The sequence below is a fragment of the Eucyclogobius newberryi genome, unplaced genomic scaffold (genome assembly GCF_026437365.1).
Source record: "Eucyclogobius newberryi isolate DKJ021-1_F unplaced genomic scaffold, fEucNew1.0.hap1 SCAF_7, whole genome shotgun sequence".
NCBI classification, from domain to species: domain Eukaryota; kingdom Metazoa; phylum Chordata; class Actinopteri; order Gobiiformes; family Gobiidae; genus Eucyclogobius; species Eucyclogobius newberryi.
In genome coordinates, this window is record NW_027316389.1 from 32,537,210 (window position 1) to 32,560,552 (window position 23,343).

Genomic DNA, 23,343 nt, shown 5'->3' on the forward strand with positions numbered 1-23,343 from the left:
TGGTGTGTTGTGTGTGTGGTGTGTTGTGTGTGTGGTGTGTTGTGTGTGTGGTGTGTTGTGTGTGTGGTGTGTTGTGTGTGTGTGTGTGTGTGTGTGGTGTGTTGTGTGTGTGGTGTGTTGTGTGTGTGGTGTGGTGTGTGTGTGTGTGTGTTGTGTGTGTGGTGTGTTGTGTGTGTGGTGTGTTGTGTGTGTGGTGTGTTGTGTGTGTGGTGTGTTGTGTGGTGTGTGTGTGTGTGTGGTGTGTTGTGTGTGTGGTGTGTTGTGTGTGTGGTGTGTTGTGTGTGTGGTGTGTTGTGTGTGTGTGTGTTGTGTGTGTGGTGTGTTGTGTGTGTGGTGTGTTGTGTGGTGTGTGTGTGTGTGTGGTGTGTTGTGTGTGTGGTGTGTTGTGTGTGTGGTGTGTTGTGTGTGTGGTGTGTTGTGTGTGTGGTGTGTTGTGTGTGTGGTGTGTTGTGTGTGTGGTGTGTTGTGTGTGTGGTGTGTTGTGTGTGTGTGTGTGTGTGGTGTGTTGTGTGTGTGGTGTGTTGTGTGTGTGGTGTGGTGTGTGTGTGTGTGTGTTGTGTGTGTGGTGTGTTGTGTGTGTGGTGTGTTGTGTGTGTGGTGTGTTGTGTGTGTGGTGTGTTGTGTGTGTGGTGTGTTGTGTGTGTGGTGTGTTGTGTGTGTGGTGTGTTGTGTGGTGTGTGTGTGTGTGTGGTGTGTTGTGTGTGTGGTGTGTTGTGTGTGTGGTGTGTTGTGTGTGTGGTGTGTTGTGTGTGTGGTGTGTTGTGTGTGTGGTGTGGTGTGTGTGTGGTGTGTTGTGTGTGTGGTGTGTTGTGTGTGTGGTGTGTTGTGTGTGTGGTGTGTTGTGTGTGTGGTGTGTTGTGTGTGTGGTGTGTTGTGTGTGTGGTGTGTTGTGTGTGTGTGTGTGTGTGTGTGTGGTGTGTTGTGTGTGTGGTGTGTTGTGTGTGTGGTGTGTTGTGTGTGTGGTGTGTTGTGTGTGTGTGTGTTGTGTGTGTGGTGTGTTGTGTGTGTGGTGTGTTGTGTGTGTGGTGTGTTGTGTGTGGTGTGTTGTGTGTGTGGTGTGTTGTGTGTGTGGTGTGTTGTGTGTGTGGTGTGTTGTGTGTGTGGTGTGTTGTGTGTGTGGTGTGTTGTGTGTGTGTGTGTTGTGTGTGTGGTGTGTTGTGTGTGTGTGTGTGTGTGTGTGTGTGTGGTGTGTTGTGTGTGTGGTGTGTTGTGTGTGTGTGTGTGTGTTGTGTGTGTGTGTGTGTGTGTGTGGTGTGTTGTGTGTGTGGTGTGTTGTGTGTGTGGTGTGTTGTGTGTGTGTGTGGTGTGTTGTGTGTGTGTGTGTGTGTGTGTGGTGTGTTGTGTGTGTGGTGTGTTGTGTGTGTGGTGTGTTGTGTGTGTGGTGTGTTGTGTGTGTGTGTGGTGTGTTGTGTGTGTGGTGTGTTGTGTGTGTGGTGTGTTGTGTGTGTGGTGTGTTGTGTGTGTGTGTGTTGTGTGTGTGGTGTGTTGTGTGTGTGTGTGTGTGTGTGTGTGTGTGTGTGTTTGTGTGGTGTGTTGTGTGTGTGGTGTGTTGTGTGTGTGGTGTGTTGTGTGTGTGGTGTGTTGTGTGTGTGTGTGTGTGTGGTGTGTTGTGTGTGTGGTGTGTTGTGTGTGTGGTGTGTTGTGTGTGTGTGTGTTGTGTGTGTGGTGTGTTGTGTGTGTGTGTGTGTGTGTGTGGTGTGTTGTGTGTGTGGTGTGTTGTGTGTGTGGTGTGTTGTGTGTGTGTGTGGTGTGTTGTGTGTGTGTGTGTTGTGTGTGTGGTGTGTTGTGTGTGTGTGTGTTGTGTGTGTGGTGTGTTGTGTGTGTGGTGTGTTGTGTGTGTGGTGTGTTGTGTGTGTGTGTGGTGTGTTGTGTGTGTGTGTGTTGTGTGTGTGGTGTGTTGTGTGTGTGGTGTGTTGTGTGTGTGGTGTGTTGTGTGTGTGGTGTGTTGTGTGTGTGGTGTGTTGTGTGTGTGGTGTGTTGTGTGTGTGGTGTGTTGTGTGTGTGGTGTGTTGTGTGTGTGGTGTGTTGTGTGTGTGGTGTGTTGTGTGTGTGGTGTGTTGTGTGTGTGGTGTGTTGTGTGTGTGGTGTGTTGTGTGTGTGGTGTGAGGGGGGATTTTGACCTTGACTTCCAGACTGTATATCTGAGGATTTCAATGTGTTTCTTTGCTTTGTTTCAGGAGGCCAAAGGAGATTTCACCAGGTAAACTCACATTTTAGAATACTTTTTGTTCTCCACTAGTTATAACACCAAGGATGTCATAAAAACATTTATCTCATCCGCTCAGAAAAGTCATTTTTTAAGTACTCTAAGGAATTAACAGCAAAGAGCAAAGATTTTTTTACTTGCACATCATCTATTCATTTTTCATTTTGTAAAGTATAATACGGTAGCGATGGGATTTTAAGATTTGTTTGGATACAAAAGTCATAGGAAAAGACATGTGCATTTTGCCATATAATTTTTGCTTACAGTACATCCGGAAGGGCATCCTTCTTAAAAACACCAGTCAGCTAATTGCTCTGGCCTTGTAATGCATTTAAATTTCATTTTATTTGCTTCAGTTTTTTCTCGAGGCGATATTAATAAATATTTTGTAGTCCCTGGTTTAGTCCTGTTTTAGTCCCTCTTTTAGTCCCTGGTTTAGTCCTGATTTAGTCCCTGGTTTAGTCCTAATTTAGTCCCTGGTTTAGTTCTGTTTTAGTCCTGTTTTAGTCCCTCTTTTAGTCCCTGGTTTAGTCCTGATTTAGTCCCTGGTTTAGTCCTGATTTAGTCCCTGGTTTAGTCCTGTTTTAGTCCCTCTTTTAGTCCCTGGTTTAGTCCTGATTTAGTCCCTGGTTTAGTCCTGATTTAGTCCCTGGTTTAGTCCTGTTTTAGTCCCTGGTTTAGTCCTAATTTAGTCCCTGGTTTAGTCCTAATTTAGTCCTGATTTAGTCCCTCTTTTAGTCCCTGGTTTAGTCCTGATTTAGTCCCTGGTTTAGTCCTGATTTAGTCCCTGGTTTAGTCCTGTTTTAGTCCCTCTTTTAGTCCCTGGTTTAGTCCTGATTTAGTCCCTGGTTTAGTCCTAATTTAGTCCCTGGTTTAGTTCTGTTTTAGTCCTGATTTAGTCCCTGTTTTAGTCCTAATTTAGTCCCTGGTTTAGTCCTGTTTTAGTCCCTGGTGAAGATCTGGTTTGGTCTTGCTTTCATCCTGGTTTTGCTCTAATTTAGTCTTGCTTATTAATTCAACAGAATTGTGTTAAAATGCATCTTCAAATGTATTAGTTGAGGTTTAAGGATCAGACTAATGTGAATGAACTGTATATATATATATATATATATATATATATATATATATATATATATATATATATATATATATATATATATATATATATATATATATATATATATATATATATATATATATATATACATGTGGATGTAATGGATCTGAGCACTCGACCAGGAGAGAGCAGGATTCATTGGATCAGAAGACGAGCACCACTGAGCTACTGCTGCCCCACATTTCTGTTCATTTGACATAACATCGTCATGAACAACATATAATCAGCACTTTTTACACTAATTATACTTATCTAGATTTATTAAAGTTCACATTGCCTCATGCTACAGCTACATCCCGTCTTAATCTTTGCATTACTTCCACTCTAACTCAAGACAAAGCTCCCAGTGTACTTTAGTCCAGTCCAGTGCGTAGCCTGTTCCCGCGTGGCCCTTCCCATTGTCCTGTGGCCTGATAACACACTGCTGCGGCACCTCTGAGCTCATTTCCTCCAGTGAAAGCAGCACATATCCTGCCCGGACCAGGAATGTGACACTACCATAAGACATTCCTTCTTCCCTTCCCCCGACTTCCTTTACCCCAAAATACAACAATAATCGACCATAGATTTGCCCTGTGTGCTCTTGAATGCATCCTGAAGTGAACAACTATGGAAAGTGGATGGATCCAGGAAGCATTAAAAATGTCCAATTTTATGATGAAAAATACATTGAAAAGTCGTGCGGCTGTGTTTTATACGGCAAGTTCATCATTGTTTTCCGTAAATCAACAATTTACAATTTACACCGTGAATTTCAACTCTCTGGTCATATTTATAGTTATCATTTTCTTTCTCAAAAATTGGGGCGTCCCCTGATTTGGCACATCCTCCATTCAATTTGTTGAACTTTTTAAAATGTGTATGTATGTGTCCTGTCTACCTTGGCCTAAAGTAGTGCTCAGGTTAAATGTAGTAATGTCAATTTAAATGTTGACTATTTTGTGGAGTTTAATCTGAGAACGAGAAACAAAAGTCATTGTTTTAGCTTAGTATCATCAACGTTGGTCATTTTACATTTGAAGTCAGACTTTTTCTATCTTCAAGAACTTTGAGCATGTATTAATCAGGAAAACAGTTCATATTCCAAGAGTAAATTTGATTGAACATAGCTTAAACATGAAGGACGGTTACCATAGGAATGGGATTCAAAAGGATTAAGATTGATCCCGTGCTTTGTCTTTCACCCCAAGTTAACGGGACACTCTGCATTTAAGTAGGAACCCATATTAGTAACATGAATTTGCAGAAATGAGACTTCCTTTTGGCAATACACATTTGCAACTTTTAGTTGCAGTTATAGTAGTGAGCAGTGCCAGTAGTATTACTATAACTCATAGTAATATAGTTTTGGGACAGGTTATTTGGGAAAATGCTGACTACAGTAGTACTAGCAGTAATACTTGTAGTTGTTGTTGTTGTTGTAGTGATGATTTACGAGTACTGTTTCCATATTGAAGTGTAAACATTAGACCTTTCTGAGAGCTACAAACGTTCTTATTTTCTTCTCCTCTTGCCCGTTTATTTCCCCCTCTCAGCCCAGAGCTTTTGTGTTAAATAACAGTCCTCTGTCTATTTTGACATGACGCACACTGACTGTTCCAGCTCATTCACCTACAGCAGAGAAGTGGGCTCTGTTTTTGCACTCGTGAATGTGAGCATGTCTTGCGGTTTGTCGTTCCCAGTAATGATGCAACACGGGCGGACCTGAAAAAGCTGCCCGCGCTGCCCACCCAGGCCCTGAAGGAGCACCCCTCTCTGGCATACTGGTAAAGACAGAAAGAAACACACACAAACACCACCAAGCCTAGGAAAAGTGACTCTTTTGTTTGCCATGGATTTTAAAATACTAATAAATACTAATAATACACAGGGTGAACTGTCTAATATCTCACCAGTATAAAGCTTAATGTACTTTCTGAAGTTTTGAAAGCTTGCTCAAGGCTAATTAACTATAGACTTATCATTTAGCTTGAAATCGTTTTTGAACCATCCGATAAGTTTAAAAAAGGTAAAAATGAATGAATCTCACGTCCATCATTCACGTGTATGTATTCCTTTTTCTCTACAGTGAGGACCGGGTCATCGAGCATTATAAGAAGCTGAATGGTCAGTCCAGAGGCCAGGCCATAGTAAAGTAAGTGTGTATGTGATATAACCATGGGAAAGCTTTGGTCCCATTACTTACATGTGTGTGTGTGTGTGTGTGTGTGTGTGTGTGTGTGTGTGTGTGCGCCTCACAGTTACATGAGCATCGTGGAGTCTCTGCCCACATATGGAGTACATTACTACGCTGTAAAGGTACGGTTTATAACTGTTTCTTTTACTTCTCCTGTACTCTGGATTTGTCTGTTATTATTGGGTTTTTAAGAAGGATTACACTATACAAATCGATTTCAGCTGATACAAAATGAATATAAAGCTGGTGTTAAACTGAGACGTTATGTTTAAGCAATACAAGTCACATACAAATGCCACATTGTAATCAAAGTCATTCTTTGTGGCAATATTTCTTGCAGTTATATTTGAGTATTTGTTTTGTGGTTGATTCAGGACAAGCAGGGCATCCCGTGGTGGCTGGGCTTGAGCTATAAGGGCATCTTCCAGTATGACTATCAGGACAAAGTCAAACCGAGAAAGGTAAGAATCTGCTCTCAGTCTGGAGTCTCATTCATTTAATGCTTCATAGTTAAAAGATTTACCTGTTCTTAAAATGTGCGCTTATAAACAGTGTTGGAAAGTAGAGGTGGGCAATATATCGAAAAATTGATAATATGGCATTCATTGTTTTGGAGATATGCTAAATTTATAATATATTTGAGTGTATGACCTAAAAAGAGACAGAATCATCAAAGTATAATCTCCTAAACAAGGGTATTAAGTGATATTTCTGTACTTTTATGGTCCAATAACGTTTTGTGTGTCACATTTTAGCACATTCTTGTTCTTTTGTTCAAATATTGTCTGAATATTGTTATCAAGATAATCCCCGCAAAAATTATTGAGATATATCATCGACAATGATTGTTGCATTACGACATGTTTGCCGGTGTCATAGACCATAGTCATGCTGATAAATCTTTATTTCAAAATGTTTTAATGCTCACTATGGCCAGTAGAGTGCTTAAAAAGTAACATGTTTTTCATACATTATTCCAAGATGAGTTTTTTTGAACACATGTGAAATACCATTTGTGTCGGTATGCACAAGTATCAGCCTAAAAAGTACACAGTAAGAGAAAGGGAATGTGAGGTGGCGTTCCTTGTAAACAGGTCAGTCTCTGTGCAGGTGTCTTTGTATTGGAATGTGACGTGTCCTGGTGGCTTTTGTGTAAACCTCACCCTTCCAGTCCATGCGCCCTAAAGGTCGTCTCCCTTGACCCCTGACCTCTGGCTGTGTGTTAAGTTGTGCTTCGTGGCATTTGGCCCCGTCTTAAAGAGTGTTTATAGACTCCATCCTTTTAAACATGCACGTCCGTCCGTAACTGCACTGCCAGTAAAATCACGCAGTCTGCTCTTTAAACTCTACTTCCTGATACTCACTTCCTGTCGGGCCGCAGACTTCCTGTTTGTAACCACTGTCCCCAGAGTGACACTGTACGAGTGGAATGCTTACCAGAATGTCTCTTTCTAGTACAAGGTCATGTGGTTCTGTATGATCCATATTTAAGGAGACTTATGTCCAATTCTAGCTTCTTGGTCACGTTTGCATTTAACTTTTTAAACTTTTATTACTGGATATATGTGCTCTAGTTTAGCACATTAGTTTCTGACACTGAAAATGTGTCAAAAAGTTAGTAGGGCTGTAGACCTTTAGTCGTTTAGTTGATTGTCTTGAATTGTCTTGGTTGACCAAATTTGAATGACTAATTATTTTGGAGGGACTTAAAGGATTTATCTTCACAGCAGCAGAAAGGAGTCAGTCATCATGAGATTTGTCTGTCATTGTGAGTTTATCCAGCCTTTTTACTAATAAATGAATGCACACTTCTGTCGTACTCTTTGGCAGGACACTTCAATCACTTGGATAAATGTGTATTTGAGGAGAAAGATAACTATTTGCTGTATAATTGTGTAACTTTATTCACAGTACAATTAAGATGTTGCTGCTACTTTAACACTAGTGACACAAGCATGTGTGTCATTATTCTGGTTGTATTCGCTCTAATCCCCCTGTTCCTCGCTCACGTCTTCCTCACACGCTAAACACTGTATGTAAATATGAAGACAAGGCCAGTTTTCTCCGCTCACCTCACAGTAATCACCCAGTGTCCTGTTAGTCACAAAGCAGAGGAAGACACTTTGTAGATTAAAGCACGAGTCAGGGGTCTCGTCAGTGTGAGTCATCATTTTGTCATCTCTGTTAGTCATTAAGGTAGAGGCAAAATGTTAATATCAGACATCTTGGACCAGTTTGCAAGTTTGTCATCCTGGTGAAATGCTTTTGCCTTTGACAAAGTAATGTATTCATTTTAGTGTAGAAGAGCTGCCCCACCATTCAACAACGACACCACAAACACGGACTTTAGGTGTTATATATTGTACTGAATACAGATACAAAGACATGGAGAAGGGTGAAAGAGCTGTAAAGGACAATCTCTTTACTTTAACGCCATGTCAACATCCTCCATTAAGACTCGACTGTGATTGCCGACTCTATTTATGACTCACTTTGACTTACAATCTGATGATATGTCCATATATTTCAGCCAAGACTTCATTGTTTCCACGATGACTTTTTCACTCCTACTTCACTATTAACTCATTTCTGATACTGTTGTTGGGTGGCCGTAGTAGTTAGGTGTGTCACATTTGTAAGTAGTGTATTAAATGAGTTGGAGTCTGTTCTAAATGCAGTCCACATCACCTCCTCCTCACTCAGCCGTAGTGTTAAAATACCTCTCCCTCTGCCTGACCACACGCTCGTTTGTGGTTCCAGCTTTACAGGGAAGCCACACGTGATTTTAATGCCTTGTTAGTGGCTTTGCTTTCAGTTTTCAGGGATTATGTTGTTGACTGACTAACTTGAAGTAGACATATTATTCCAAATGGACTTTGTTAACACTTTGAAGTCATACCTAGGATGTTTTTTGGTTCCATACGTGCATGTGTAAGTAATCCCATTTGATGAGGTTATTTTCTTCTGAACAGACATAAACACTCAACTTACACAAGCAATTTAAACCAGGAACTGTGCGTTTTATGTACATTAGCAAGTGAACTACTGCTTAAATTAAGTCATAAGTCCTTCAAGTCCTTCAGTACAAACATGTAGCATTCTACGTTAATTGAAAACTCAATATGGGAAAAATAAAATCAATGGAGATATTAAATTGCTAAATACTAAACCTAATTATATTCAGTGACACACACAGCAGCGTATCGGGTCAATGGCGCTTTTCCTTACTTTATTACATTGTTTTGGCAACAAATTTCGGTCCCTGTTGGACATTTCAGCCCAACCTTGATTGTGAACAGTATATTATATTATACTTTTTGACACAGAAAGTTCAGGTATAATGGCTTTAGTTGTCAAACTGTGTCAAAAATGAAAACTTTACAGAATCTACACCAAACAATGCCAACAATGCAAGGAAAATTACAGCTAAAAAAGGACTTTTGTTTTAGTAAATCCTTTCTTAGCATAATGATAATACTATATTTAGATTCATAGCCTTAACCAATTGGAATCTTTTGGATAATTTTGCAATATATGTGAAAGTATATTGTTCAAAAATAAATGTAAGCCACCATATGTCATTGTTTTATAATTTTTCCATGACTGCCCCCTAAATACTCATTGGAACACAAACAACAGGAAGTCCCACTCGCTCAGCTCCGTGACTGGGCCAGTGTAGGCCTCCACCCAACAGTTGAAACAATAATAATAAGACAAATAAAGCTCTTTGAATGATTTAGTGTTTTATTCTTACCACAATCCCCAGGAGCCCTCCCACCTTCTGTCTGCATCACATGTGACCTTTTAGATGCACTATTTGGGGTCTATAATGTCAACAAAAGCACCTTTAATTTTACAGTTTATACTTTTTATATATGCTCTATTTCCCTTTTATTCTATGGTTGAGTTTTCACTTCGTGTGTCGGTCTAAGTAGATTTAAGTAGGTTTAAGTAGGTTATCACTTGCAGGTGGACAGCTGTAGTGGTCCCGTGCCTGAATGTAGTTAACCACAATCAGCTTTATAATCTCCTGCTCCTTATCTAGCCCGCTTGATATTTTTAGCACCACGCTACATTAGTATTTCACACCCCATTGAGAAAATATACGCGACGGCTGCAGCTTTGATGGCGCAGACCTCTCATTTGTCTTGACTTGTCACATGTACTAGCAGTATTTTTAGTTCTCTCCAGCTGATATGTTGGAAACAGCACTTACTCCATTTTTAGATAGAATGCATAGGCTGGGCATGGTACAATAGTAACATACTAAAATACTGGTCATTCCATTCCAGTAATATGAGCTGGGTAATATGAACACTTACAGACTGAAGGACACATTGGTCAAATAGTTTCTCTGTTGTTATTTAACCATTCAGATATTGGCTTGAATATATCTAAAAGACATAATATGCGCCATTTTGATGTGCATTTACTGGACCTGTTCTTTATTTCAAAACAACATACTTGTTGCTAGCAGATGTCAAATATTTATACCAAACATTCTTGTTGAAATTGTAAGTTTAACACATTTTCTACAGATATATACTGTTTTAAAGGACACATAATAATGACTTCCTCAAGCTTTTAACCATGTTTTAACATTGTTCCTTCAATAAAAACATACCTGGCAATGTATTTAGCTTCTTTCATGCCAGTGTTATGTAATCTGTTGTTATGATTTTTTATTTTTTTTTAATGGATCCTGTTCAGAAACTTCTTCTGCGCTGTTTTCTAAGTCCATAAATTATCACCAGATTCTGAGCATTTCTGCCTGAAATCCCGTTCATTACAACTACCTGACTATGTTAGCATGTCAGGGGAAAGCTAGCTTTTGTTTTTACCCTTTGTAATTCCCTCTGCAACCAGTAGATGGAGTTGCAACTCAATTCCTGGTGATGGAATACCTTACAGTTATAGAGTAATGTATACTTTCAGTCATACATTATTTTCAGTTCTATGACTTGAGATGCCAAAGTAAAGGTTCAAGACAATATCATATTTCTTTACAAGCTCAGCAATGCAACAAGAGAATGTTAATTAGAACTTCATTGATATGTATGGAAGACATTGCTGTGCTTACTTACTGCATATGTATATCCTGCTAAATCATACAGTCAGAATCGTACACCATTCTATGTCCAAGTCCCAGAATGCAACTCAAGCGCACTTCAAATAGCTCACCCAATAAAAAAAATAAAAAACCTCCTCCTTGACCCTTCCTACACCCACACCTCCAAACTACAGCAGCCCGGGCAGGAAGCATGTCCCCCCAGGAAAGAGGAGGGGTCACTGGGTAGGCCTCTCCTCCCTCCCTCCCCTCCCTCCCCTCACCTCCACATTCTCCTCTCTCTCCCCCCAGTCAAACTTTTACACACACATGGACACAGATGGTCAACACCCAACGCCAGCTCTCAACTTTTCCTTTTAGCCTGTGTGGATTTGATCTGGCTTGCTACATCGGGAGGGGAAACTTTGCTCGCTCTAGCGCTTTGGGATTTATTACATTTTGTGAAACGGACGGTTGAAAAGACACCCATAAAATCAGAGAAATTCCATCTTTTCTGTTCGCTCATCTGAAAACGTTTACTTGGAAAGCAAATAGTGGAACGAAGCCGACGCTTGATTGGAAGTGTCCTGCAGACTTAAAGACTCGTGTGTCCCTCAGGTGTTCCAATGGCGACAGCTGGAGAACCTCTACTTCAGAGAAAAGAAGTTCTCGGTGGAAGTTCATGACCCCAGGAGGTACGTTCACACTTCATCACAATTATATGCATGAATCTACAGCCTGTGTATGCTTGGGTCTTTAGTTCTGGTTTAGTCCAGCTTTACTTTGACATTGTTTATGAGCTGCGGCGTTGAAGGTGTAATTTTACTCTAGTGGTACATGGTTTGAAGGCTTGAGAATCACTGCTCTTATACATTAATCCTGTTCAAGAACTGCTGGTGTTGCAATTACAGTAGCCAAATAATCAATACCAAAGTCAAATTCAATAAGAAAACTACTATCATTTGTAGTTGAAAAGTACATTGTCTAATCTTTGTGTTCTCGAAATTGCTATCAAGCCTTTTCCTTGGTGTTGACACAGTAATTGTAACATTTATAGAACTGTATATTAACCTTAGATACAGGCTATGGTGTACGTTTGTAGATTTTGATATCTATGTTAAGCACATTTCATGTATTTAACGTGGCTTTGTTGAATGTTTATCTTTATTATTTTTGATACTTGGCATTCCTACTCTGTGCTGGTGTGTACTTTGCTGCTGTATCTGTACAATTCCTCCAATGTGAGGGAAAGGGACGGCGAAGTCTTTTGTAATCTTTGTCAAATGTAGACTACTCTACTGGTTATGTCATTGCATTAATTAATGATTTAACCTCGCATTCAATCAAGTTATTTTCTAAAGAGTCCTGGCTACATTAATGTTGATCTGCATACTTATGAAAAGATAAAAAGATGAACTGAACAAATGAAGAAAACGTGCCTCTCCAGTGGTATAATCAGGCTGTCCCAGAGCAGTTTTTGTAGCCTAAAATATACAAGCTCCAGAAGTACATGTAACTCTGACCACAGGAGGATATATGGATCATTGACTTGTCTCATGTTGTTTTAGCCAGAGCCATACGTCAGTGCTATTCTGTAGGACAAAAGAGGAGGTGGGACAAAGCCGAGCGCAGCAGTGTTTTCTCCAAAGGAACCTGTCATCCTGTTAGCGGGATGGTTGCTACAGCGACAGATGTAAACAATGAGAACTTCGTGTGTGGCGAGTGTAAAGCAGAGCCTGAGCAGTTGTTTCATGTACAAAGTGGTGAAGTGAAGAGCTCAACAGGGCTAGTTAAAAATGCAGTTACAAAATGATGAAGACTTGTAATTGGTCAGTTTTTTTGGCATATGACCTCAAAAAGGTCAGTTTAACCTAAACACTGATGGAGAGGCTGAGGAGGCTAATGATTATGCTGCTGGGCTCCTCTGTCCCTCCTTTGTCCTTCCTTTGTCCCTCCTCCTCTGTCCCTCCTCTGTCCCTCCTCTGTCCCTCCTATGTCTCTCCTCTGTCCCTCCTCTGTCCCTCCTCTGTCCCTCCTCTGTCCCTCCTCTGTCCCTCCTCTGTCCCTCCTCTGTCCCTCCTCTGTCCCTCCTATGTCTCTCCTCTGTCCCTCCTCTGTCCCTCCTCTGTCCCTCCTATGTCTCTCCTCTGTCCCTCCTCTGTCCCTCCTCTGTCCCTCCTCTGTCCCTCCTCTGTCTCTCCTATGTCTCTCCTATGTCTCTCCTATCGTTTATTTTACAAATGGATGGATGGATGGAAAACAGCGATGCTAATGCTAATTGCCTGGCTCTGACGTTGGTTGAATGACACAGAATGGAAAAAATAAAAACAAATTTAACCATCAGTTCAGGTTTTCTCAATTCGACTGGACGCCACACCAAGCCCCATTTTGAATCTAACTTTTGAACTTGCTCTGCTACTGTCATGTGACGATATAAAGTATATGCGTAAATAATGTGTGTGTACTCGATTCCTTTCCGCTTTGATCCCATTGGCTTTGAAGACAATGACACTTAAAACGCAGTGGTACGAGTCAGCACTGCGCAGAACGCAGTCTGTGTGTGATGGTCATGGACCCGCAGTGGTAAAACTGATCCACTTTGACAAGAAGTAACGTGGGTGCGTCTTCTTCTTTAAATGTTGCATTCACATCAGTGAAGCGCCAATTCTGTGCTGTCCCAGAGGCTGTGGGGGTGTGAATACTCCCAAGGGGAGCGCGCCAGAAAGCATTTGAGAAACTCTGGTTTAAAGGCCAATTAAGCAGCTCGTGATTGGCTGATGTTGCCAGATGGACAAGAGCTACTAGAAACAAGATATGCTTTTACTTAGCCATTCTGTAGGCTGTTGTTTGAAATGCACTGTACCATGATTGAATATGGAACTCTAGTCCCGCCCACTTTGAAGCCCATTGAGGTTCTGGAAGTAAATGTCCCATTAATTTTGGCCATAAACTCTGTACCTGATTGTTACAAGGAAAACAGAACTGGTTTATTTGAAACAGTTTGCACTGGTCCAAATGTATTCACTTTCTTAATTCATTCCCAGCATCGTAATAATTCACCACAGTGAGTTTATAAGCAATCAGATTTTACTGTCGCAGTAAAGCTCACAAACATTAGCATGCTTACAGAGCACTCTCACTCCTGCTTTGCAGAGAATAAGATACATTTTAAGTTTAACAATGATGTGTCTTATGCTCATTAGTTACCACGTTCAACAAATGTTTAATTCAATGGGAAATTTACATCCGAAACTTTGTGTTGGGCGATCACTGTTGAGCTTCTGCAATAAGTCGAGTCTGTTTCAAAAGCAAAAAACTGACACAAATAATGTCCAGTCCTGCAGAATAAACTTGTGTTAAATGCATAGCTGTACTTATGTTCGTACTCATGTGTTTTGTGCCCTCAGCCGTGCATCGGTGACCCGCAGGACGTTTGGCCACAGTGGTATCGCGGTGCACACGTGGTACGCCTGCCCCGCCCTCATCAAGTCCATCTGGGCCATGGCCATCAGCCAGCACCAGTTCTACCTGGACCGCAAGCAGAGCAAGGTCAGTGTGGGAAAACGCCATTTGTCATTCTTGACCACTTGCTAAAACACATGGCCAATTGTCATATAATCTGATTTGAAAAATGTTCCACAGTCTAAAATCCACGCCGCGCGCAGTTTGAGTGAAATCGCCATAGACCTGACAGAAACCGGAACTCTGAAGACGTCCAAACTAGCCAACATGGGCAGCAAAGGCAAGATCATCAGCGGCAGCAGTGGAAGCCTGCTGTCCTCAGGTGAGGACGTGCACAGGGACACAACGGCCACATGTGCTCCGGTGAAATGTGAACTGGATAGCTTCTGGTGTGTGGTCAAATAATCAATCCGCTGCTCCACTGTCACCTCATATTGTTGGTAAAAGCAGAAATCTGTATCGGAAATAGTCTGAAACGGCTTGACATGAAACTTTCAAAATTCAAAATAAGAGTTTTAAAGTGATGTAATTTCAACAGTTGATTTTCATGTTGAATAAAAGCCACAGCTATTGATTTATAAAGTCTAAATGTTGAATCGCACTTTAGTGTCTTGTCCATCACTAGCCCCTGCGCAGCCTCCCACACCAGACCAGCCTCTAAATTTAGCCAGTGGAGGAATGAAAAGGTCAAAGGTCTGTGTATTACTCACTGGCCTTTAAACAATTCTTATCTGAAAAAATAACAAAGCGTCTGAGATTTCAATGTGAAGTACAGGAGGAGAATGTGACGGCTGTGTGAACTGTTCCAATGGGCTTAATGAAGTAAAAAGAGATGAAAACCAAAAAGTCATTTTACTTTAACTGTAGGCTCTATCAAATCACTTTTATTTATGTTTTTACACATCTGTCACAGTGGTCAGTGTTTCTCATTTAACGGTCATGAGGCCAGAATACCATTTCATTTAGCTTAAGTAAATTGGGTGCAGTAAGTAAGAATTTGTATTTATTTATATTACTTTATATTACGACAAAACATTAAGAACATATTCTTTTAAGAGTTTAAGATGTTTTGCTTTTGTTTTGTTTGTTCTTTTTCTAGCCTTGGTTTAATCTTTCTTATGGTCAGATCTATTTTGTGTAACAGAACAATACAGACCTACAGACAGGAGAATATGTAAGAGGGAGTGTGTTTTCCTCTTCACAACTGTCACAAACGTAACAGTCTCAGTTGCGGGTCCTTGGGGAACGAGTGTCACTCACTTTGTCCTAAACCAGCCCTTACAAAACTGGCCCTCACATGTACACTCCTTATCTGGACGGCCCATGCACTTCCCTGTAAACATCCTGTGCACACTCTCAGACCCGAACACACTGGACCCTGACTCGTGTCACTTATTCTCCTCCGTTTGTCTCAGGCTCCCAGGAGTCGGACAGCTCGCAGACGGCTAAGAAGGACATGCTGGCCGCTCTGAGGGCCCGGCAGGAGGCCCTCGAGGAGACACTCAAGCAGAGGATAGAGGAACTCAAGAACATCTGCATCAAGGAGGCGGTAAGTCGAATGTTTTGTGGGCAGAGTAGACACATAAGAGTATACAATATTACTCAAGAACAAGTTAAAAAAAATGATGGTCAGCACAAGGGAAAGTTTAAAAAAAGGAAGATTAACTGTTTGGATGTACCATATAATTTATAATCGGAATAGATGCAGACGGCTTTTTGAATTTAGCATCTCAGTAGGACTCATTATTCCATTTCCATACACACATCTGCCTAAAATAAACACATTGAATTACTGTATTTATAAAATTTTATGAAATGAAATACATAACTGTAAACTCAGTATGCCACAATAACAACTTAAAACAATTTGAACAAACATAATAAAATAAAATAAAATGAAACATTTTGACAGATTTGGACATATTCTGAAGTATTTGCTGTCTTTGTTTGACTTTTCTTGACTTGGGTGCTCTGGTGTGCTTGCAGGAGCTGACAGGGAAGCTTCCTAAAGAGTACCCTCTGGACCCTGGAGAGGAGCCCCCGACGATCCGACGCAAGATCGGGACGGCCTTCAAACTGGACGAGCAGAAGATTCCTCCCAAAGGAGAGGTGAGCCGTGCGACTCTGGGATTAAAGGAATAATGGAAGATTTTTCCCTGATTTGAGAACTCAAGCAACTGTTAGTCCCTTCTTTTTAAAATGCGCGCACTCACCCCCCGCCCTCCTGTTGTTTCCATGAGGCCGCCTCCCATCAAACCTTGTGCGGAAGCACACAACAGCCCCGCTGCTACACGTGTGTTTGTTTATTAGCGCGACTGATCGCATCGCATCTCTCGTCTCCGCAGATTTCCGACTCTTCTGAGCTCAAACACAGTCTTTCTCTGTCATTATTTTGTACTGTACACTGAAGAAACATGCTAAACACACACCAGCATATCAACCACGCATGCCCAGCCAGGGAAACGTGCTGCTAACCTGGGAGCGAGGCTGCAGGTGTGCAGTAACACGCAGGGAATGATTGACATGTGGGAGAACTACTCGGCTGTCCACGCCACCAGGAAATGAGACTCTGATTGCTCGCCAAAAATCCTCTATTATTCCTTTAATGTTCTGATTGTCTCATGTTGTCGCTTTGCCTGAAATGTTCCACAGTATGAATTTAAACTTTATACAGACATTTTTACCTGTTGGAAGTTACATTTTGTCCACATTGCTGTCTTCTTTGGTTGAGTAGTTGTTTTCGACTTGGTTTAACCCTAGTTTAAACATAGTCCTGTCCTGTTTTAATCCACAAAATCCACCCAACATTTCACTTTTCTTTCCCTACTCTATTGTACCAGCAGACTTTATTTTGAAAGGCAGAGCACCTAAATATAGAGCTGCACACGGTGCCAGCAGGAAGTGGTGATAGCGGCTGTGCACATGTGTGAGACTGAGGTTTAACACAATCCACAAGACAATTTAACGCCAAACAAACTGCAGTGTAAGCAGAAAGACGAACACCCCCAGTCTGCTGCCCCCAAAGACCACCACATAGTAAAACACAGGAACTGCTCTCAAACCAACAGGCTGGGAAAGGTTTAGTGGGAGAGATTCCAGAGAGTACCAACCCCAGTGCATCATGACTTTCTCTGATAGAAAGCGAACTAAAGACAAATTTAAGTTATTCCAAAGCTAAAAAGAAAACGGCTAGCTTCAAGTTGGAATGCTTATAGTTCAAAATCAATAATATACACATGTTTTGACCTGTTTTATGTTTAATATTTGTATCATCACAGGTTCAGTAGTGTTCAATAGTGAGAACTGGCCAGCAGGCATATAAATGACTTCCTCAGCGTGTTTACTCTGGCAGCTGTGTGTGTGTGTGTGTGTGTGTGTGTGTGTCTGTGTGTGTGTGTGTGTGTGTGTGTGTGTGTCTGTGTGCGTGCGTGCGTGCGCGCGCGCGTGCGTGTGTATGTGTTAGGACATGGGAAAGTCACAGCGCGTCTCCTAAACTAGCTTTTTGGGGGATTTTGAATAATAAACCTCTCAAATGATTTGATTAATAGGTTTGGACCTGTGGTAACAGTTTGTAAGTCATAAAAAAGTAATTCCTTTATGTAAGACTGAAATTTACCAAAATTAAAACTAAATCACTTGGTTGTGAAAGACAGCAATATTGTATTGTTTGGACCTGTTTAGCCCTTTACACTCTACAAACATCTGAAATGCTTTTGTTTATGTATTCACTGCTGTGAACTGCAAGGGGGGAAAAGTAACCTTGCCATTATATTTATATTTATAACAATGCAATCCCAAATAGATATTATTGTTCATCAACTGATATTGATCACTTTTTAATTTTAATATCACTATTATACCAAAAAAACTTACCATTCCTTGTGCTGTCTTTTGTGTCAGGAGGAGGAGCTGGAGCGCCTGGAGAGGGAGTTTGCCATTCAGTCTCAGATCACAGAGGCGGCGCGGCGCTTGGCCAGCGACCCTCACGTGAGCAGTAAGAAGCTGAAGAAGCAGAGAAAGACGTCCTACCTGAACGCCCTAAAGAAGCTCCAGGAGATCGAGAACTCTATCAACGAGCACCGGGTCCGCTCGGGCAAGAAGCCTACGCAGAGGGCCTCGCTTATCATCGAGGGTAGGGCTACAGCACTGTGTACTACAGCCAATGAGCTGACCTTTGACCTGAAATGATTATCTTGAGAGGATGTAGACGACAAGTTGAGAGCTTCTATGGGATAGGAGAAATGTAGATGAGGAAAATACTAAATTAGGGCTATTAGGCCTTTTCCTCTCCCATTTTTTACATATAGTAAATGGTAAAATTCTGTTTCTGCTTAGCTACAAACAGAAAATTAAAACTTACCATGAAAAACATGAGCCTATTGAAGATTGAACATAATTTATTCTATATTGTGCAGTTTGTGCCACACCCAGGATTAGCTTTATGTAGTTGCTCTTTTAACCTGTTTTAATGTCTGTGTTTTCTGTTTTCTTTTACAGAGGCTAATATTGGTTCAGAAGACAGTTCGTTATCAGATGCACTTGTTCTGGATGATGGTAAGATTCTTTTGTATCAATATCAAACATCACATCAATAGGACACATCTTATGCAAATGTGAGCTTCATTCATGTGTCTTTGATGAATCCTGTTTAGAAAGTCCTCTCCCCTCTGAGCCTCAGAAAACCTTTCCCACTTTTGTGACGTCATATGTAGAGCTCCTAGATTGTTCTGAGCATTTCTGTCGTCAAATCGTGTTCATTACAAGCGCGTGTCTGCAGGAGCACGTCGGAGGAAAGAGATTTGTTTATTTCAAGGAGCTCTAATGCAATTCTTGACATGGGAAACGCTTGACTCAGAGACTGTCATGTGTGGTTTTAGAAGACACATTATTTTGTTCTAAAACATGAGATGCATAGTTACTCAAGAGCATGTTTAAAGGACTAACAATACAAACAATGAGTTATATTTGTCCTTTAAAGCAGCTATGAACAAAGCTTTATTTGACCCTGATAAATGTACAAACTCTTGTAATGTACTTCTCTTGCTTTCAGACGATCCTCAAGTGACCGGCACCCCCAACTTCTCCCCACTGGCGTCCCCCCACAAGGGCCTGCCCCCCCGGCCGCCCTCCCACAGCCGGCCCCCTCCTCCACAGTCCCTGGACGGGCTCCGGCACCTGCACTACACTCGCACCGACTACGACAAGTCTCCCATCAAACCCAAAATGTGGAGCGAGTCGTCCCTAGATGAGCCCTACGAGAAGATCAAGAAGCGCTCCTCACACTCCAGGTAGGTTTACGCTCAAAACACACAACAAGGCACAGAGAGAAATACTGTTTCAGAAGAAGCCTAATGGTTCTAAATATTAGTGTTGTTAAAGGCACAGTAACTTTGTGGAGGGGGAAAGTCACAATGGCATAATTCCATGGAAATAGAACGTTAAACCCATACTTTAGAACATTCTCCATATGGATATGTTTTACGTCATACGGTGGAATAATAGAGCTACAGGAACAGTATTTCCATGGAAACAAGCAGATGGAGCCTCCTCCAGGTAAAGTACAAGTCAGGTTTGTGGAGATGTAGGCCTGCTCACAGTAAAAACATAGTTTTGAATCATTTTTAGTCCAATTAAACTGTAAAAGAACACAATTTTGTTTTCGTCTTCGTTCATATTTAAACACTCGATTCACTCATCCCATAAGCTTTTCCCTGTGCCATATACACCAGGTCATATTCCACTGAACATGCATTCACTTTTCACCTAGACCATGTTTTCACTTGGTTTTCTGTTGTCCATACTCATCCTCATCACTTTCATTTTTTCCCTTTTGTGTTCCTCCTGTGTTGTTCCAGTCACAGGCGTTTTCCCAGCTCAGGCAATGCAGATGCAGGGGGCAGTAGCTCTTTGCAAAATAGCCCTGTTAGAGCCCTGCCTACCTGGAACTGTCGGTCCAGCAGCCCCTCCACCCCCGACATGAAAACACGGACCCCCCATTATGTACATTCCACAAGGTTAGTCCTGCTCCACCATTCAAGATGGCGTCCATGGTGGCCCAGGTTTATTTCATGTCAAGAATCATCGGAATATGATGAACTCTTGCAAATGAGAACATAACATTTATATAAAAGACATTAACTGCATTTACAACTTTTTTTCCATTAAAACCCTAAATTAAAAATATGAAATTAATAAATACCATTCAACTAATTTAATCTATAAGGAATAATATTTCATTACTACGCTAGAGCCTTGTGTCATTTCCTTGTGTTTTCCCAGGTCTGTGGACATCAGCCCCTCTCGTCTGCACAGCCTCGCTCAGCACTTTAGAAACCGCAGCTCCAGCCTGGAGTCACAGGGCAAACTCCTCACGTCAGACAGTGAGGGCCATCCGCACACCCTGGGGAGCCCAGACTTCTTCTTGGGACCACCCCGCACCTCCAACGGCTCCGATCCACTGGACGACTGCTCATCCTGCACCAGCCAGAGCAGCTCCGAGCACTACTACCCCTCTGGCCCTCTGGGGCCCGGAGGAAACCCCAACTACTCCACCCTGGGAGAGGACTCACCATCCAAGGCCCGGCAGAGGCAGAGACAACGGCACAGGTCAGGACCAAACATATACTCTAACCAGATTGAAGTTTGGTTAGTCTGTCTATGTCTGCAATATGAACTGCCAAATATTGTACTCAAGTATTGTTGATAATAATATTAGTCAATTCAAGTTACGTCAAAAGTCATTTTAAAAAAGTAAACTTTACACATGTAAATGTGTGACTGTTAATGATCCTTCATCCTGGAGATCCAAAGTCATTTCATCTTTCATTCAAGAGGCTTTTCCAGTTTTCTGATTGTATAGTTGTATCTGACGTGATGTTTTGCCTCCCTCAGGTCTGCAGGTCAGCTGGGCTCCTCTAACTCCGGCTCCATGCCCAACCTGGCAGCTAAGAACGGCACTGGAGGAGGTGCAGGCGGAGGGGGCACAGGGGGAGGGCACCATGGCGTGTACCTGCACAGCCAGAGCCAGCCCTCCTCGCAGTACCGCATTAAGGAGTACCCGCTGTACGTGGAGGGCAGCCCCAACCCGGTGGTGGTGCGCAGCCTGGAGAGCGACCAGGAGGGCCACTACAGCGTCAAAGCCCAGTTCAAGACGTCCAGCTCTTACACGGCCGGCGGACTGTATAAAGAGGCCTGGGGCGTGGGGGAGGAGGGGGTAGAGGGGGGTCGGCTCACACCCTCCCGCTCACAGATCGTACGGACTCCATCGTTAGGGAGGGAGGGGGGCGGAGGGGGCAGCAGAGCGGCCGTGTCGGAGGAGCTGAGGTGCTGGTACCAGCGCTCCTCAGGCAGCCTGAAGGAGAGGAGCCACTCACACTCAGGCTCCACCTGCTCCGAGCAGAGCACCCCGGGGGGCCACGGCCGAGGCAGCAGGGTGGGCTCGCTCGCCAAGGGCTCGCCAGGTCAGTCACAGCAACACATGCGGCGTGCTCTGTCACTGCGGTAAAGGGGACATATACTTAATGAGCTTTAGCCTTGTTACAACAGTGTTTCACTGTTTTCATCAAGGTTGTATTTTGAGTGAGTCCTGCATGAGAAACCCTGTATTATCCTGCAACTGAGGCTTGAGTGCGCAGAAAATTCCTGTTTTCACTTACCCGCTATCCCCGCCCACATCCCTGTACTTAAAAAATGTCACATAGCAACTTTTCAAAAAGGGTTAGGGTAGCATGTAAATGACAATCTGCTGCTTGAAGAATGATCTATTTAGAATGAACAAAAAGTAAAATGACGAATGACTTATGTTCAGTTCAATACTAAACACCTGAAAAAGAAAAAAAATCACCCGATTCTGATTTTGATACCACTGTGATAACAAACATTATAGTGTTTTCAATTTTCAACACAAAATAATAGTACTTTTTTATAGTCCTTGCTCTGATAAAGCTCAATAGCATTCTAAAACTGTTCAGGAAAGGTCAAATTTAGTTCTGTTGTGTTTTTATAAGAAACGATACTTTCTCAAATGAGTATCTTGTTTCGATACTAGTATCAGTGTCAACAAGACTGGATAAACGAACTGAAGACTGGTCCGTTACACACGGAGGTCTACACTAGTGCATATCACGGGCCGCAGGCACTCGTCTATGTGTGTGTGTGTGTATCGGATGGAGCCCAGCACGTCAACAAGCCTGATCTGGCCGTACACGTGACTGTGGCGCTGAACTATCGGTCTGTTACACACGGAAGTCCGTGCAAATGAACCGCTGACGGCGCTGGAGCGCAGAGCGGCCGCTCAGCACGAGCTGAACGTGAAGCCACGGAACACTCAAAGGAGGAGAGAGAGAGAGGAGGAGGAGAAGAGGAGAAAGAGAGGAGGAAGAGAGGAGGAAGAGAGGAGGAAGAGAGGAGGAAGAGAGGAGGAAGAGAGGAGGAAGAGAGGAGGAGACAGGTAGTGCCAGAACGTAACCTTACCTGTAAACGCTGTTTTATTCTTCACAAATCTGTTTGTTGTTGTGAGCCAAAGGAAAGTGACTTTCTCAAAGTCTCAAGCGTTACCATGGAGCTCATCTCACTAATAACTGATTTAATACTTGAAAGAGCTGCAATGAGGATTACAAGGATACATTGATATTATTTAATCTATTTGTGGCCATTTTATTTTACTTTTAAAATGATCTGCTGTATTAAATGATAGGCAAGTTAGTTGTTATAAAGACAATTTTTAAACATTAAAAAAAATACAAAAGTTTCCTTTTGTTTGGCTGATAACAGCGATTAACCGTAAAATTGTGATATTTCTCCTAATCGTGATAATCTTGACTCTAAAATCTGATATCGTGGCGTCCCTAATCACATCTCAGCCGATCGTCCCACATCACATGTTCCACAGTTTGTCCTGGTGTGTTTGGCCTTGTCCCTCTCATACCGTGTGCTCTCCTCGTAGTGGCGTCCCCTCACAGCCAGCGGAGTCTGACCCCGTCCAGTGAGCATGCAGCGACCCCCACACCCCCCTGTAGCCCCCAGCACATCCTCAACTGGCAGAGCGGGTAAGAGCTCACTGTGGAAGCCCCTGGACCTGCTGTCACCACAAACTCTTCTGTCACATCTTCACTAACCCCACTGTCCCGAGGACTTTGGTGCATTTCTGGTTTGAATCTTCTTCAATCACTTTTAATTCACTACTCACTTGACTTTTCTTCCAAAACACTTAAAGATGCAGTGTGTGTAGTTTAACTGTGCAGATTCAGCACTTGATACTTGTAATCAGCTGAGGTAGTTTCAAACTTGCTACATGCTTAGTGGGCGGAAGATCCACTAAATAAATAAGTCAATCC

General features: G+C 42.3%; 1 protein-coding gene across 10 annotated transcripts in view; it reads left to right on the top strand.

Annotated features, from left to right (window-relative positions):
- Positions 1-23,343, top strand: part of frmd4a (FERM domain containing 4A) — a 166,745-nt gene that overhangs the window by 139,014 nt on the left and 4,388 nt on the right. For 9 of the 10 annotated variants that reach the window (XR_011924504.1, XM_072434670.1, XM_072434673.1 and 6 more), the window contains exons 7-23: positions 2,178-2,200; positions 5,006-5,089; positions 5,392-5,457; positions 5,564-5,621; positions 5,874-5,960; positions 11,165-11,241; positions 13,954-14,095; positions 14,189-14,330; positions 15,424-15,557; positions 15,995-16,117; positions 17,909-18,140; positions 18,506-18,562; positions 19,059-19,296; positions 19,864-20,022; positions 20,288-20,614; positions 20,900-21,468; positions 22,953-23,055. Coding sequence is in view for 9 of the 10 variants with exons in the window: in XM_072434670.1 (XP_072290771.1) it covers positions 2,178-2,200; positions 5,006-5,089; positions 5,392-5,457; positions 5,564-5,621; positions 5,874-5,960; positions 11,165-11,241; positions 13,954-14,095; positions 14,189-14,330; positions 15,424-15,557; positions 15,995-16,117; positions 17,909-18,140; positions 18,506-18,562; positions 19,059-19,296; positions 19,864-20,022; positions 20,288-20,614; positions 20,900-21,468; positions 22,953-23,055 (2,621 nt within the window). In the remaining variant the exon portion in view is untranslated. The remainder of the gene's footprint in view (positions 1-2,177; positions 2,201-5,005; positions 5,090-5,391; positions 5,458-5,563; positions 5,622-5,873; positions 5,961-11,164; positions 11,242-13,953; positions 14,096-14,188; positions 14,331-15,423; positions 15,558-15,994; positions 16,118-17,908; positions 18,141-18,505; positions 18,563-19,058; positions 19,297-19,863; positions 20,023-20,287; positions 20,615-20,899; positions 21,469-22,952; positions 23,056-23,343) is intronic. The other variant, XM_072434671.1, reaches the window with a different exon arrangement.